Here is a 15,199-nt window from a genome sequence, read left to right as displayed (position 1 = left end):
TATGTTTGTATTCAAAAGTTAGAGGCAGTCGTGTTTCTACAAACTCTCACTTGGAAGAATTGTAACTTGGAAGATCGGCGCACAGCTCCTCCCTGATGTGACCCGGCTGTTGCGTGCGAAGTTTAGTCTGACAACAGGGCGGAGGCATAGGCAAAGATGATAACTGTTCCCCTTCCTCTCTCGGCTGGTGAAATCAAGATATGACAGCGTGGTGTGCCGTGCAGTTGTTGCTCTTTATTTCAATAAAACTTGCAGTACTTGGAGTTCCCTCTTCTAGCAAAGTTGTGGTCCTGTGCAGAATCGTTTAGAAAATGCTTTAGGACCGTGTTTATTTCCTTCCTCGATGTTTTAAAAAAAATTATGGGGTTTTCCGTGCCAAAACCAGTTTCTGATTATGAGGCACGCCGTAGTGGAGGACTCCGGAAATTTCGACCACCTAAGGTTCTTTAACGTGCACCTAAATCTATGTACACGGGTGTTTTCGCATATCGCCCCCATGGAAATGCGGCCGCCGTGGCCGGGATTCGATCCCGCGACCTCGTGCTCAGCAGCCCAACACCATAGCCACCGAGCAACCACGGCGGGTCTTCTTCGATGTTTAAGACGGAGCTGGGGTGCATGACCTGTCGCCAGCAATCCAGGCCTATGGCGCTGTAAGTATATGTAATACGGGCATCACCGACTGCCAAAACCGCAGTCACCAAAGGCATGACGCTAATAAGGAACCTTGTCGGGTAGGATTTCCAGCATAAATTAACGAGTTTGTATACCTGTGTACAAAAACGAAGCTATCGGCTTGATGCGACTAAGCCCTACCATCCATGTGCCATGGCCGCGGAAACGTCTGGAGGGGCCTTTGGTGTGACGGCATTCGTGATGCCACCTGCCGACTATGCCTGCAGGCTCTGGTGGAAGGAATAAGGTCCTCTGTGCTGTCGCTCTACGTGTCCAGCCATGTCCTCGTTCTGTTCCTCCATCTCCTCTCAGTCGCCTCCGTAAGGTGGTATCATTAGCCCGAGATGCGAGCGGGCGCCGTGGAAAGCGTTAGGCGCTCGGCTGCTTTTGGTAACGCTACCTGCAGGTTAGGATGGCCCTCAGCATCAAGGAAGCCGAATGGTTCTCCTTTTTTTTTCCCCGGTGCATGGGAAAGCTAGAGGCTCTTAGCACGATCAATACCACTGGTTGGTGACTACATTGTGAGACGGCGCACAGGAACCCGGACGGCAATTGTTTCACTACGAAGAAATACCAGCTCATCCAAATTTCAATCTTCTATGCGGATGAACGCTCGAGTACGGGTTTGCCTATTTTCTAGCTCTGGGAATTCCAACCGACTGTAACAGAGCATGCCTAGGAATATTGAAACAAGCGACAGCGATTGAAATTGGTAACAAAAATTAATGCGGGTGACATTTAAAAAAATGAGAGTAAGCTTTGCTTAGTCATTTCACTTCTTCAAGCAATGAAATGCTATATTCTGCAGGAACTTACCAGATTTCCACAGATCCCTGTGATCTCTTTCTGTGCCCTACAACTTGAACAAAATTTATGCATACTCTGCTTTTTATTTTACACTTAAATATAATACAAACTTCTGAAGCTTTCTTTGATCTAGCATTAGTTTTCATTTAAATGTAGCACATGAGTACAGAAAACAGAAGTCATACAAGTTTCATAGAAACAATAATTTTATTGTTGCTGTATTTTACAATAATATGTATGTACAGAAATAAAATAGTCTATACTCTGCTTTGGTCATTGTAATGTGCCTCAAAAATAGAATTAAATAGAACATTGCAATATATATTCAACTTCATACTTCACATTCCTGTCCTGTACAGCATCAGATGAGTAAGGTTCGTGTAACGACACTGAAAACACAGTCAATACCAAAATGCCATCAATGCAACAAACAAATCAAGACCACTTTGGCCCCTGAGTACAGGGCTGGATTTTAAGGTGGCAAATACGAAGAACATTGTCCTGATAACATGTGACATGGCTGCTGCGATTGCAGGACAACATCGAGAAGTGGCTCTTCAAAGTGCTGTAAAGGTCACCGATATGGCATCCTTGCATGTGAAATGTAAACACAATACACAGCAATATTCATGGTATTGCGTATCGTCCACACATGCACAGGCCACTTCGAGCAGATTACAAATCTTTCTGGTAGCAGGCAGTACACCACATGAGAGACTGTGACGCCATAGAGTGGCTGCACATGCTATTTCAATCGGTCACATGCAATAAAAGGATTTTTTTTCTCTCATAGTTGAGGCACAGTGCCAGGAGGTCCATCACTCAAGTGTGAACATAGTGCACACCAATCGACCCTGCACACGTATGGAGATACCCTATAAATATCGGAGGCTGCACCTTTGTTCTTCCTGTGTCTTATCTGGAGAGGTGCATTCTTTTTTAACAGTGAATAGGCAGACAACTGCTGCAACAAAATATGCAAACTGAGCCAAAATTAAGCAGGCAAGTTTTGTGTGGCCAAACTGCAGTGATATGCAAGAGGGAAAAGTTCGAAGGGCCAGTATGCCCATATTCTCAGGCTTGAGTGAGGTCTGACTACTCAATAATTGAACCATGCTTAGTGTACTTTTGGCTTCAAACTCACAGGGGTAGCGAAAATGAATATGAGTAACACCGGAATAGTTGTCTTGAGCTTCATAGCCAATTAACATGAAAGCTGCATGCATGTGCAGAAGTACCAATTCAGTCATACATTTTACAGTGAAGCTGTGCTGGTTATGTTGATGATGGCACATTGCTCTTCACCCCCACTGGATGGAGAGTGCCATGGCAGTTATCATCCATAAAAATTATGAAAAAGGTGTCCCATTTTGCACTGTCAAGTACATAGCTTTGGAGACTTTGTGGTGAGAAAAAATGTGGTAAAGTTTCTGAGTTTGCTACTTGTTTAGGGAGGGGAAAGTAATGCCATCAAATGAAGCACTGACCAGTGAAGCATTGCCATGTCAGTACTTGGGATGCCAATTTACACAGGAAATTGTCATGGGCTTCATTTTTTTTTTGTGTGCTCTGCCAATGACCATGCCAAATAAAAATGAGAAAAGGAAAGTAGAACACACAACTACTTTGCATTAAAAGCTGATCTGTACGAAAGCACACAGCCTTCTAATTCCTTGTTTTTAATGTTTTCAGGTTCTGTATTAAAGGTTTGACAAATGTAGCTTGCAATCACACAAAATCTGCAACTGAACGACCACAGCAAAACGGAATACACATATCCAAATCTTTTTTGAGAGCCACATTCTGGCATCTGTTGGAACAAAAACTATTGGAAAGCGAATACAACAGCATGTTACAAAGTGTTGAAATTTCACACTGTGTCGAGCCTTCATTATTATCGCTTTCTTGCATGACTAGTATGTTAGGCGCTGATGACATACATGATGACCTGTGGGTTGAGTAATGTGTAGCCCTTATTTGCAATTTTCATTTATCTACAAAGCAATCAAGACACTGTGTGATATATTACATGAATGTGATAAAAACTATATAAATGCTCTGGCAACAGTGAGCAAATATTTCTATGGATGCATCATTCACTGGCATATATGTCAATGTGACCATGTTGTAGCAGGAAGACTCCTATGTACAACTTGTTAATAAAAATTCGTAAAAGTTCAAATGACAATTCTTTTCAGTGCTACACTGAGCAATGTGCCAGTGAATCGTTGAATGTAACCTTTTACCAGAATGCTTTGCGCATGTCTTTGGTCAATGATATTATACAAGCAAAATGAACATATCCTTTAAACAGCAGACCATGCTGTCAGGGAATTAATTGCACACATCTACATTTCAAGCTGTTCAATGCAAAATAAAGCTGCATTGCTCAGATGAAGAATACCGCTACATCCTTTCAGACAATAGCGGTCCCCTTCTGTCACTAAACATATTCAGGAAGCGGAGTTTAAGTTTGAAAACCAATTTATATGTGAGACAGCCCTTGTGCCTACACATAGATATCGGTATGAAAATCTGGCACCTCAGAGCATGTGCACTTGTTAAAGGTGTGGAAAATGAGAATATCCAATGCTCTTTCTGCAGCATGATGGACACACATTGGTACAGAAATAATGTCTGTCATGGCTTTTGGACTTGTGAACAGGTGCCATAGACTACATGAAACAATTTCTTGTGCCTCTTTCAACAAGATCAACAATGCTGGCCAAGCACACATTTGGTGAAAAAGCACATGATTGGACATTTGCTGCTTGCACACATCTTATGTAGGGCACCGAATTGAAGGAGCGTGCATTTTTTTTCATAACCACACATCACACTACTGCATTTCAGATGTAAAAGCAGTTCTCGTAATTGTTGTACGATGGCTTCAATGTGGGTGAATGAATAGCTGCTGGACTTAACTCGTTCCTTGAGACGTTCAGGCGGAAGTTGAGATGACCAGTCATGTCTGTTTGGCATGTCCAAGGTAGCTGCAATGAATCCAAACAAAGACATTTACACATATTTTTATTAAATAAGACCAGTGAAATGTAGATGGTAGTTTCCTGAAGCCGTCCCTTCTCATTTATCCATTCTCTATTTCAACATACATTATATACAGATAAAATTTGCCAAGAAATAACATATACATGTATCATAAGAAAGTTAGAGATTTACTTCCAACAGAACAGCAAGATCTGGTTTTATGACTGCGAATGCTGAAGTGTTATAAGCATGCCAAGAAAATGTAAGTCGCAAAATGGAGGAAGAAAAAAGTGACGTGGCTTTTGTCACAGTCATAAAGCAGGTGCAGTTGCAGTCTCTCTATGAGTATTTGTAATTGAATACTTGTCCTTCGTTTCAATCTCTCTCTTTTTCTAATTGTTGTGATTATTAGTAGCCATGAAATAAGTCCAAAAAAAGGCTTCACATGCAGTGTAACAAAAAGTAAGAAAATAAACTATGTTGGTTTCTGTCATACGGCTTGAAAATAACGGTGGAACTAACCTGGCGTTTTTGATGTGTGCCCTCCTGATTCCTTCTGAGGTGGAAGGCAAAATGCTCTGGAGATGGCCAGCTCTGTTGGATCCTCAGGGGCAGCTCATTAGAATGGAGCGCTCTTTCATCTGCATTTAAATAGACACATAAATTTGATTCAGCACATATAAGAAAAGCACAAGTGAGGAGAATAAACAAAAGTGCTTGATATCACATGACTTGAATAATACAATATGACATGTTCCTTCAATGTAAAGTGATATAATTTGGAGGTCACAAATTGAAGCACATATATACGTTGGCAGTGCAGGTAAATTCTTAAAGAGTGTCTGATTACACTAATTATGCTTAGCTGCTGATGTACGCAATTATGGACTTTTAGTGGCAATACAATATTTAACAATACAACATTGGTGATGTGCAGATTACTGGTAGTTAAAAGCGACAAATCGTTTGTTTCGCCGTCAACGAAGTTGGCAGTGCCACCATTCAGAAGAGAGTGCGAAAGGAAGGAGACGAGGGGGGAGCAAAGGAGGAGATCTTGCTCCCAAGTACTTTACTAAGTTTGAGGGGCTTTACGCAGCACAAACAGACCTACACAGTCGGGGGACTTTGACATTGCATAAGAACGTCCTCATCTTCGCTCCAAGACTTAAGGCCTATCCAGCACCATCTCGCTGCTCAGCAAAGGCAATTAGGATTGTAAGAAGGAAGGAGAGAAAGCAATTATTTTAATGAAAGTGCATTTGCCGCTGCGTGCTTAACATAACAGATGTTTTACGATTTACGGAAAGTATTGTACTTAAGGGGGGTGACCCCGTACAGTTTGTACAAGTATCGTGGTCTCAGAATTTGTCAATAAAAAATTATTCGCAAGAGTATGTCAGTCTGATACATCAAAGCCAGGGGCGAAGCTGTATAAGCAACTGCTCACGCCCTTCGTAAATATCAGCTGTCTGCTGCAGGGCTGCGTTACTGTTGTGTTCCGACCGTGGTCGTGGCTGACTGTTCTAGTGGCGGCTGCTACACAGGCTCCGTCGTACCACCACGCTGTCAGATTTCACTACGCAGCCCTCGTCGGAGTTGTCACAAAGAACAGCCAGCCACGACCATGCTCGAACGCAGCAGAAAAGCTGCGTTGCAGCACCAATCCGGTAGATTTCACCGCCGCAGCCATACGAAAACTCCAAGCTGACCTCCAACCAGTAAACGCGACTTGAGAAAAAAAAAATACTGGCTAAACACCGCACAAATAAGTAGTCTATTCCAGTGGAAGTTTGCGTAAGGCAACCTTTACTTTATAATAACTGATAAAGTCGCAGTTTCGTCCGAAAGGCGAAGCACTGATTGCGATAGCAAATTATTGGACAGCTATATGCAGTAAGGTTAGTAGTTTTATTAGCTGTATAAAGTGCTGTAAACATTCGCTTACGAACTAAATTAACAAGCACGGTGTCACACGCGCACAGGGAAACATAAACCCATCTTTCTCGATGACCGTGGACACTCGCTATCAGAACGCTGGCGTGAAGAGCGGTAGCAGCGGCGAGCGAATTCGCCTTTGTGCTGTCTCTCGCTTCAACGCGAACCAATCGCGCGAGAACACTAGCGCACACGACGCCATCAGCTATCTCGGGTTGGCGAGCCTTAGAACCCAGCGCAGATTACCTCCAAGGTAAGAGGCGCACGGCTGCACTCAGCCATGCCATGCGCAGCCGCGGCCGGAGTGGAGCAGATACTCGCTCTACCTTGCCCCCCTTGCCTTTACCTCCTAGCGCGCGCACGGCAGGGTAGAGCGAGTATCCGCTCCACTCCGGCCGCGGCTCCCTGCCTTCCTCCGCTGCGCACGCTAGAAGACGCCGCCGCACCACCGCCATCCTTCTCGACTCACCCTCGCATGCTTTCCCTCGCACATGCAGCAGACGGCACGCGGCCGCGATCTTATCGCTTTTGGGTTTTTACTGCACCTCACGGCGACACCGACGCCGACGACGGAAATTCGACTAGAGTGTCCATATAGTTACTATCGCAATAATAATTTTCAAAGCAAAAATTCGTGACTCTGGCTGTTCATTGGTTAACAGTTGATACCGCTCACGCCGTCACACACCGGCCTTCGCCGCCGCACCAAAACGGTTGTGGAGCTCCCCTTAACAGCGCTTCTCTGTAAAATTTGATTAATGTCTTAAGTGATGTGACAAACTAAAGGTGAACCCACCACAGAGCCCATGCGATCGCAAAGGTTCCTTCAAAAGCCGCAAAAGTTCCGTATTTTCCGAAAATAAATTTATTCGGACATGTCTATGCAGAACAGTGCCGAGCGTGATATGCGAAATTCAAAAAAAAGGAAGAAAAAGAAGAAGGAAAGAACGCTGAAGCACGCTGGCCGACAAGTAAGGTAAAATCGTCGAATGCTTACAATTTTTTATGGGGCACACTTCGTACAGAGAGTACTTGGATCCTCGGTCACTGGAGTTGTAGCAGTGAAGGACAAGCTGAACCACTTCTTCCGCTGTTGTCCGTTCTGATACCAGCAGGCTCTTGTACAGAGACTAAGGCAGGTGGGAAGTGAACGAGAGAGAAAACAACTTCATGAGAACCCTCACACATGCAGACACATTCACATGCACCATGTTCAAGAAACGCGTTCGTCCAATTCTACATAAAATTGGTATTCTGAATAACAAACTAAGATGGAACAAAACTAATTTTGACCAAAGTTTGTCTTAGCGACTAAACTATACAATAAGGGCAGCAGAAGTATTCGTTGAAACGGACAAGGGGCTTGGATGGTGTGCAGTGGCCAGAAAGAGGTCACCTTCCCAGTACCCCGACTTGTGACACCACATGTGTGCATGCATTTGAAGTGCAGCAGATCCATGTGTATATGATATGCTCACTCACAGAGGTGCCAATGAAGAAGAGGTACGTTTTGTAAAGCTGTTCTTACAGCATTTCCGGACAAATAAGATAATAAATTTCAAACATTGTGCGTGCCCAATTTAAGCACGCTCTACATCGTGTAGATATATACCGGCCAATGCTGAAGCGCACAAGGTTGACCTACCGACGTGTCATACGTTGGTAATTTGGGTAAACGAAACTTAATTTTGCATACGTCCTTCCACAGCGCATCGCAAGCAAGGACAATGTTCTAAAGATGGCTTTGGGGTGCCTCGATAACAAGCCCGGCTATTGAGCCACCCTAGATGATGGTGATTTATTTGCACCTCCTTTTAAACGGGGCGGTCACAAATAGTCACCTAGCCTGCTTGAGTTAATCGGTATGCTATACACGCTTTTCATTCTAGCCTTTTTGTATACATATCCTCAATCTTTCTTTTCTCTCTTCCTCAAAACTTCTCTATCTACCTTGTGCCGTTACCTATACGCCTGTCGCATCAGTCTAATAACAAGATGACTCTTTGTATTAGCGCCCCAAGTGGAGTAGAACTCTTAACATAGATAAACAAAACAAATGGGTCCATTGCACCATGGGGAAATGGGAAATGAGTCGGCCAGGCGTGCGCCCTTCGCCACGCGCTGCCGACGCACGCGCAACACGAGACGCGCGTTTGCGTTTTTAACGAAGTTTAAAACACACGGCGTCTCATATAAGGCTAGCAGCCGAAACACGAAACACGCTACACGTACGACACATGCGTCATTTTAGTTTCGTTTCGCTCCTTAGAGGCGCCTTCGAAACGAAACACGCAGCGCGTGGTACGTGACACGATGTTAACGCCCTTGTGAGACTCCGATCGCGTAGATGCGACCGTTTTTGATGCTTACAAATCGGTCGCAAGAATAACGATTAGGTCATTAACTGGTTATACCGCCAAACAGCGCCCGCGCTTGCGGCTCATGACGGCGGCATCAACACGTCGTCCTGCCCTTATCGGCTTGCGTCACGCTTAAATTTATTGCTATCTCAAGATACTCGATCCAGTTTGAGCGCTAGCATACCTATACTTAAAACGCCACGCGCTGAATCGTCTTCATTTTTGCGAAAAACGTTACACCAACACGGATCACGTTACCTTCGCGTCAGAAAATAAGTATAAGGAGATACTTACACCTGCCATTAAACAGCTGTCGTAAACTTTGACCAGACCTCCTCGTCTCATCTGAAGGAGAAATCTGAAACAGGTTTAAAGGAAGAAAGAGAGGCAACCAGGAATTGTTTTGAATGCATAAAACGCAGGCACACAATAGTCAGCAACAACTTTGAAATATTTTCAATGCTGCACATCAGCATTGCTGCCAACTTAACGGTGGTTATGTTAAATATGATTCAACTGACTCTTTTGATCTCCTACGCCATTTGGGGGAACTGCAATAGTGACTCGACTGCATTCTGGCATTCAAATTCGCCACTACAGTCTTTTCTTTTTTTTTCAATCTTGAAACAACAATCAGTCACGCTTACGAACCTATATAATTTTTTTTTTCGCAACAAAGCGCGACTAAGCCGGCCCTTGCAACGACTGGCATGGTAGTTCGTTTGGTGTCTTATGTCAGTCCGCATAAAGCGACCTTTCAGCAGAAGAGTAGCCCCCTATATTCTGAATGGGTTTACGCCATTAATCGAGACACTAGTAGGAACAAAGTATCAGCACACATTCAGTAGTGTATGTGCTCAAAATTTCGCAGTGCTTCATTATTATAGTCGGAGAAGAAAGCACTGAAAGAATGAAACAGGGCTTTATGGCACTGTCCTCATGGAGATTAACTATAATCCCTTGGCAAGCCTAAGCCTTCAACGTCGGGCTGTCATGGCTGCGCAAATCCGAAAGTGAGTGTGACACATTGCACGCTCAAACGCTGCGTAACCATGCGCAATTGTGCAAGCAATTGTACTTTAACTAAGACCAGTAGAATAAGCCAAGCGAATGCTACTCTACAGTAAATTTCATCTATGGCGTAATCAGTTCAATGGGTGTCCTCGCCATTCTCGTGCGTAATACGCGGTATGCGGCACGTCTTGGCAGATACTCCAACGAGCACTTACTTGGAATCGCCCTTCGGATGGCACGACTGGAGCTCCACAGGCCGCGCCTCGTCGTCCAAAACCATGATAGTTCGGATGGGGATGCCAGTTTTGCGCACCCACACCTCCATGGTGAGGTAGAAGAGATTCGGGTCCCGGTGCTTCATCTTGAACTTGCTCAGCAGCAGGCGCACCACGTCGGAGCTGGAGGCGTTCGCGTCGATGCACAGCGTCTTGTACTCCATGTCAGCGCACAGTACGCGCGCATACACCTTCACCATTGTCTGCGCATACAAGGAGAGCACAACGGAGGACGTCACAGAGGGCCATGGGCAACAATGAAACGCCAATACATCCAGTCCGTTGCGTTCTGTCGCACTCTAGAAGTCGGCCTGATTTCGTGATTCGGCGCAAGCGGTAATGCTTAAAGCTGTAGTGGTCTCACTCTATAGTGCACTCTAGGCTCTACAAATGACAGTTAACCGACTGCGCGACGATATCGACGTCATCACTATGGGCTTTTTTTTTTAATTGTCTTCAAGTTTTCTTTGTGCATCATCTGCTCCTGCGAACAGCGTACTTGTGCTCCTGGTGACAGGAGCTCGAATATACAGGCTAGGTATGTAGACATTTCCTGTATATATACCTAGCCTACATGGCATGTAGCCTTATAAAGGCTACATATCCTGAAAGAAGCATTTTTCTCCTGTTACAGACTGGCACGCGGGCCGATGAACACAACTACAAAACAATAGAGTATTGCACCTCCAACATTTCGAAGCAGGCCGATGAACTGAATTACAAAACCACAAAATATTGCACCTCTATGAAAATTTCGAAGAAAATGCACTGTCTTTTGTACAGCGAAAAAGCTCTGACATAAGTCGTGGTATATTACCAACCTTCGCACAAGTATGTGAACAAAAGAAAGGACGTTCCTGACCGATGTATCAGGACTTTCAGGCATGCTCGTCTTTATTGCCTGGCTACTACAATGCGTCGGCAAGTAAACGGTCCCGATATAAATAAAATTATCGGGTAGGCTGTGTCGGGGACGCAGCCGCAGTGGGGTACGTGAAACGTCTTGTGCGTGCTGCTGAGTGCACGTATGGGGCACTATAGGGTACAGAAATGACGTCACCAAATACGCAAGTGGATATTTGTTCGCGCATTACAAAGCTTACGCGCTTAACTTATATATGATACAGCTAGTGGGGGTACTACGGCCTTATCTTGCAATATTGCTCGTTCCCTATTCGTATATAGTGGGCCCGGAGTACGTGATCAAAGGTGGTGGGCGCGAACCGGCATCCCTTTGTCTTGCTGCCCGAGTCTGTCCAGGCCCTTTCTGAATCCTATGTGTCGAACGCGGAGGCGCCATACCCGAGCAACCGTCAAATTTCTGCAACTAATGCACAGTTAATTGTAAGCCTTTCCTGATGAGCACACGTTTGAGTTCGATGGATTATACCTATATACTATGGCCGACTGAGCTCTCTCAAACGCGATCCTGCTCGGATCGACAAACGTACTGCAGAGTTGTGCCTTTGAACGCCGAGCGAGAGGATAAAAAGGCGAAATTCAGCCCCTATTGCGTCATGCGCGGCGCGACAAGGGCGCCACCTGTGCACGCAACCCATGCACGATCGCGTAATAGCTTATTTTCTCTACACAGCAATGTTAAAGTTAGCCGCGTGGGTATAGTACGGTTGCAAAGATATAAACGATAATAGTATTACATGTTTTTGTTACATGCGGTTTTAGCAAGCGACCCACTATATGCTGAGCCTGTTTGCGTCGTCAGAAGAGTTTTACGTCAATAGTGTAGTGACTGTCGCGGGAAGTATTCACACGTCATGAGCACCGCATGGAGCTCTCTTTACGTTTTCCACAGCACTGCTAGAGGTTATTATTATTATTATTATTATTATTATTATTATTATTATTATTATTATTATAGAACAGGCCAAAAGGGCAGCTTTTCACCGCTTTTGGTATAATTCACTGTGATCGTAACGATGCGAGTGAACACCCGTTGTTTTGTATAAATTATCCCAATACGTCCACATATGATTGAAAAAGTAACGGGAAGCTGGCTCGACCGGAATGTATAGTAATGCTACCTGCAGCCTGTAGCATCAGTATCTTTTTTGTTGGCCTAGTTATTTGTGAACTGAAAGAAATGAACCAATTTCGAATTAATGGACAAAAGAACTCAGGTGTTAGGAACTTGTAGAGCGCGTTGAGAAAGTATCGCGTTTCTGGCGATCTAGCATTCGCGTATATATATAGTTACTTCCAGCAAAGTAAGCAGAATAAGGCGGGCCAAGGCGATCGCTTCTTGTTTATTTTTTTAATTCTTGTTTCTTCTTTCCTTCAAATGTCCGCTTTCAGAGTAACAGCATAAGACTGGTTTTATTCGCGCAGGACATCATTTTTTTAATCCCTAATGACGTGTATAGAGAGACCAAGCATGTGTAATTAAGCGTGTCTGTGAGCGTAATCCCGGCGTGTGTGCAAAAGCGGCTGCGGGCTATGTACAAGGTGTTGTTCGATTTTAGAGGAAACACCTTATTACTCTTCAAGATCAAGCGCTCGTAGCAAGTTAAATTATCAAGGATGGCCTGCAGGTAGACATCTTCCTAAAGCGCCATATCGGTCACTTTTAGTGATGTAGAAGAAACGCTGGTAGTACTCAGCTGTTTCCATTAAAAGTGAACGACCTTGGATATTTATACACCGCCTCGCAGTCAGCGCAATATCGCAACCTTGAACTTGGTCACTGTGCTTGCCCTTGTGAAGCAACAGTCGCGCATGCCTCCGAGAACAGCTGCCTGTTCTCAGCCAAGGGTGAAGTCTGACGCCACAAGCTCGCGCGCGGCGCCGCAAATAAACGCGAAGGGCGAGCCGCACTCGAACGAAGGGGCCGGGGCAAAACACGCGAGCACGGAGTTTCCACGACTGGCCGGGGCGCTATAGAGTCCGGGCGTCCCATCGCTCGCGGCACTTTGGCTGTGGTGGTCACGGAAGGGCGCGCACCATCGACGCGGGGAGACGCGCCACAGCTGCGTCGGGGGGAGCCCTTCGCACGCCAGTCGCTTCCGGACAGCGAACGGGTGAACAGGCGTGCGAGCACGGACCAGACGCCGTGGTCCGTGTCCAGACCGACGGCACAAGGACGCGCGGCGGCGACCCGCTCTCCAGCTTGCGCGTGGAGAGACAGCAGCCACTGTTCCACCGCGTGAAGTTAAGGAATCAGCCAACCAGAGACGCTCTTCTCCGCGGCTCGCACGCAAGTGTAGTCACCGCGGTGTGACGCCCGCTCTTTGCAGTGCTCGGACTAATGCAACAGCATGTGGCTCGTAATGAAAAGTGCGCGCGCAGATATTATGACGGAGAGACACGGGTTTTCCTCGAACGCAGCGCACAAGAGCAGGTTTGAGGTGCGTTGAATAGAAGGATGAAAGGAGTTGGACGTTTAGGCAGACTTTCCGCCGCCCGCCTTCGCGCGTCTTTAGCGCAGAAGACCCGCACGAAGCACGGCACTTTTGCATCCGTAAAAGCTGAAGACACTGAAGAGTGCGTTGCGACGAGAAAATAAAAGAACCTTTGCATTCACATGATTACGTATGGTCATAGAAAACATGCACTGCCACGCGGACGATACCGCCTATACGTTAGTGCGCGGCGTTCGGTGAATAGCGGCGGATATTCGTTCAGCAGTATACGTGCCACCAGCAGTTCCAACCAGCGCACAGTGGGACGAAAGAAAGGCACCACGCCCCCGAACGTCGACTGTAGAAGAGTTGCAGCGCAAGTAGTGCGCGTCGCAGAGAGATTTGCGAAATGAAACATTTAGATATATGTGGAAACTAGAGGGACAATAGGCGGAAATGGGGAATCCGCGCGCGGTCGGCATTCGAAGGAGCGAACGAAAGCGCGCATACGCATCTCGGCGGCGGCCGTGCGCGTTCCGCTGGTCCGCGCAGAATACCGCACCCACTGCTTCGAGGCGGACGCACCCGCTGGAGATGAATCTTTCAGCGATGGGCCGCTCGCGGAGTGCGCCGCCCCCCACGGCAGCGTCGGCTGGCTGCGAGCGAAGCCCCCGCCGTCAAGGAAGCGTTGCCCCCGGTCGTGTTTTCTGAGGAGAAACGCCTTAGCGGATGTGGGCTTGCCCCCCTCCCTCCCGGGCCTAAATCGATCGAGGAGTCCCTGCTTGACGACCTTCCTATACAGTTCTCCTCGAAAGAGCAGGAAGACGCAGCCGCAAGTGAAAGTATACACGCGGCCTCCACCACGCCACGACAGCACTAGTCTCGCTCCTTGCTACACAGCCATGGACGGTACGCGCAAAAATCGTATTGTCTACGGAACAAAGCGTGACTCAGTGAATGGAAAACCACGGTCAGTGATAGCAGAAGCTATAGCTGTCTACGCGTCTTCAGCAGTCTCGTGCGTACGGCAATGCTTTAACCGCTCATTTTGGAGGTTGTAAATGGCAGGTCGCCGAATGAAACGGATACACATATTTCGAAATGGATTCACGTTCTTGTGTACATTACGCAATGTGGCATGACACTTTAGCACGAACTTCGGGTATGAAGTAAGAATTCCTGCTCGAAATCGAGACCGTTGTACATTGATAAAAAAGAAAGAAATGAATGGCACGAAATGTTTTGTTCAAAATGTTTCACGCGTTTCATCACGTAGCCACAATCATGAATCAACAGCCAGCCATGGGAGGCGCTGCATTCTGTCAGTCTTCTAATGTGCTGTACCAAGCCCCGTGCTGCAACAATTGGCCAGCTTGCGGCTTTCTCTCAATCCGCGTTGCTCGCATATACTGCACACGAGCTCTGTAAAAGCCAAACGATACTTCTCGTTCGCGCACAAAACAGAGAGGCGAAAACGGTCCGGGCTACTTAGCGCGTAGAAGCGGCGTTTTGAAACACTGAAAACTTTCGCTGGCGACCCCTTCAGCGAGAACAGGGCCGACGCATTCATTACGTGTGAGAAATTGTTACGATGCGCACCGACGAGAACAGACCGCGCAGTCCTCGCGGCGGCGTAAGCACTGCGGAGCAGCTTTTGTGGCGCCTTGGTTAAGCCGCGACATTATGTAACGCCACTGCATAATGACCGGCCGCGCCACTTACAAAGGGCACCAGCGAAGAGCGCACTGTGCTTCTCCCGATGGGCGAATGGATCGTGCCCGGAGGTTGT

The 15,199-nt window shown here is 46.4% G+C and overlaps 1 protein-coding gene and 1 long non-coding RNA gene across 3 annotated transcripts in view; one reads left to right on the top strand and one right to left on the bottom strand.

Annotated features, from left to right (window-relative positions):
- LOC129380487 (uncharacterized) overlaps positions 1 to 3,664 on the top strand; it is a 52,212-nt gene extending 48,548 nt beyond the window's left edge. Inside the window, exon 3 of the long non-coding RNA XR_011891540.1 lies at positions 3,175 to 3,664. This is a non-coding gene — a long non-coding RNA (uncharacterized lncRNA). The remainder of the gene's footprint in view (positions 1 to 3,174) is intronic.
- The window catches only part of rau (RA domain-containing protein rau), a 77,370-nt gene continuing 63,841 nt past the window's right edge, over positions 1,671 to 15,199 (bottom strand). For both annotated transcript variants that reach the window (XM_050193579.3, XM_050193581.3), the window contains 5 exons: positions 9,995 to 10,257; positions 9,060 to 9,123; positions 7,403 to 7,535; positions 4,993 to 5,111; positions 1,671 to 4,475 (listed from right to left, as the gene is read on the bottom strand). In XM_050193579.3, the coding sequence (XP_050049536.1) occupies positions 4,332 to 4,475; positions 4,993 to 5,111; positions 7,403 to 7,535; positions 9,060 to 9,123; positions 9,995 to 10,257 (723 nt within the window). In that variant the 3' untranslated portion in view covers positions 1,671 to 4,331. The remainder of the gene's footprint in view (positions 4,476 to 4,992; positions 5,112 to 7,402; positions 7,536 to 9,059; positions 9,124 to 9,994; positions 10,258 to 15,199) is intronic.

This window comes from Dermacentor andersoni, chromosome 1, assembly GCF_023375885.2.
Source record: "Dermacentor andersoni chromosome 1, qqDerAnde1_hic_scaffold, whole genome shotgun sequence".
In the NCBI taxonomy this organism is placed as follows: Eukaryota; Metazoa; Arthropoda; class Arachnida; order Ixodida; family Ixodidae; genus Dermacentor; species Dermacentor andersoni.
Note: the sequence above shows the minus strand (reverse complement) of the source record. Positions and strands in the feature narration are given on the sequence as shown.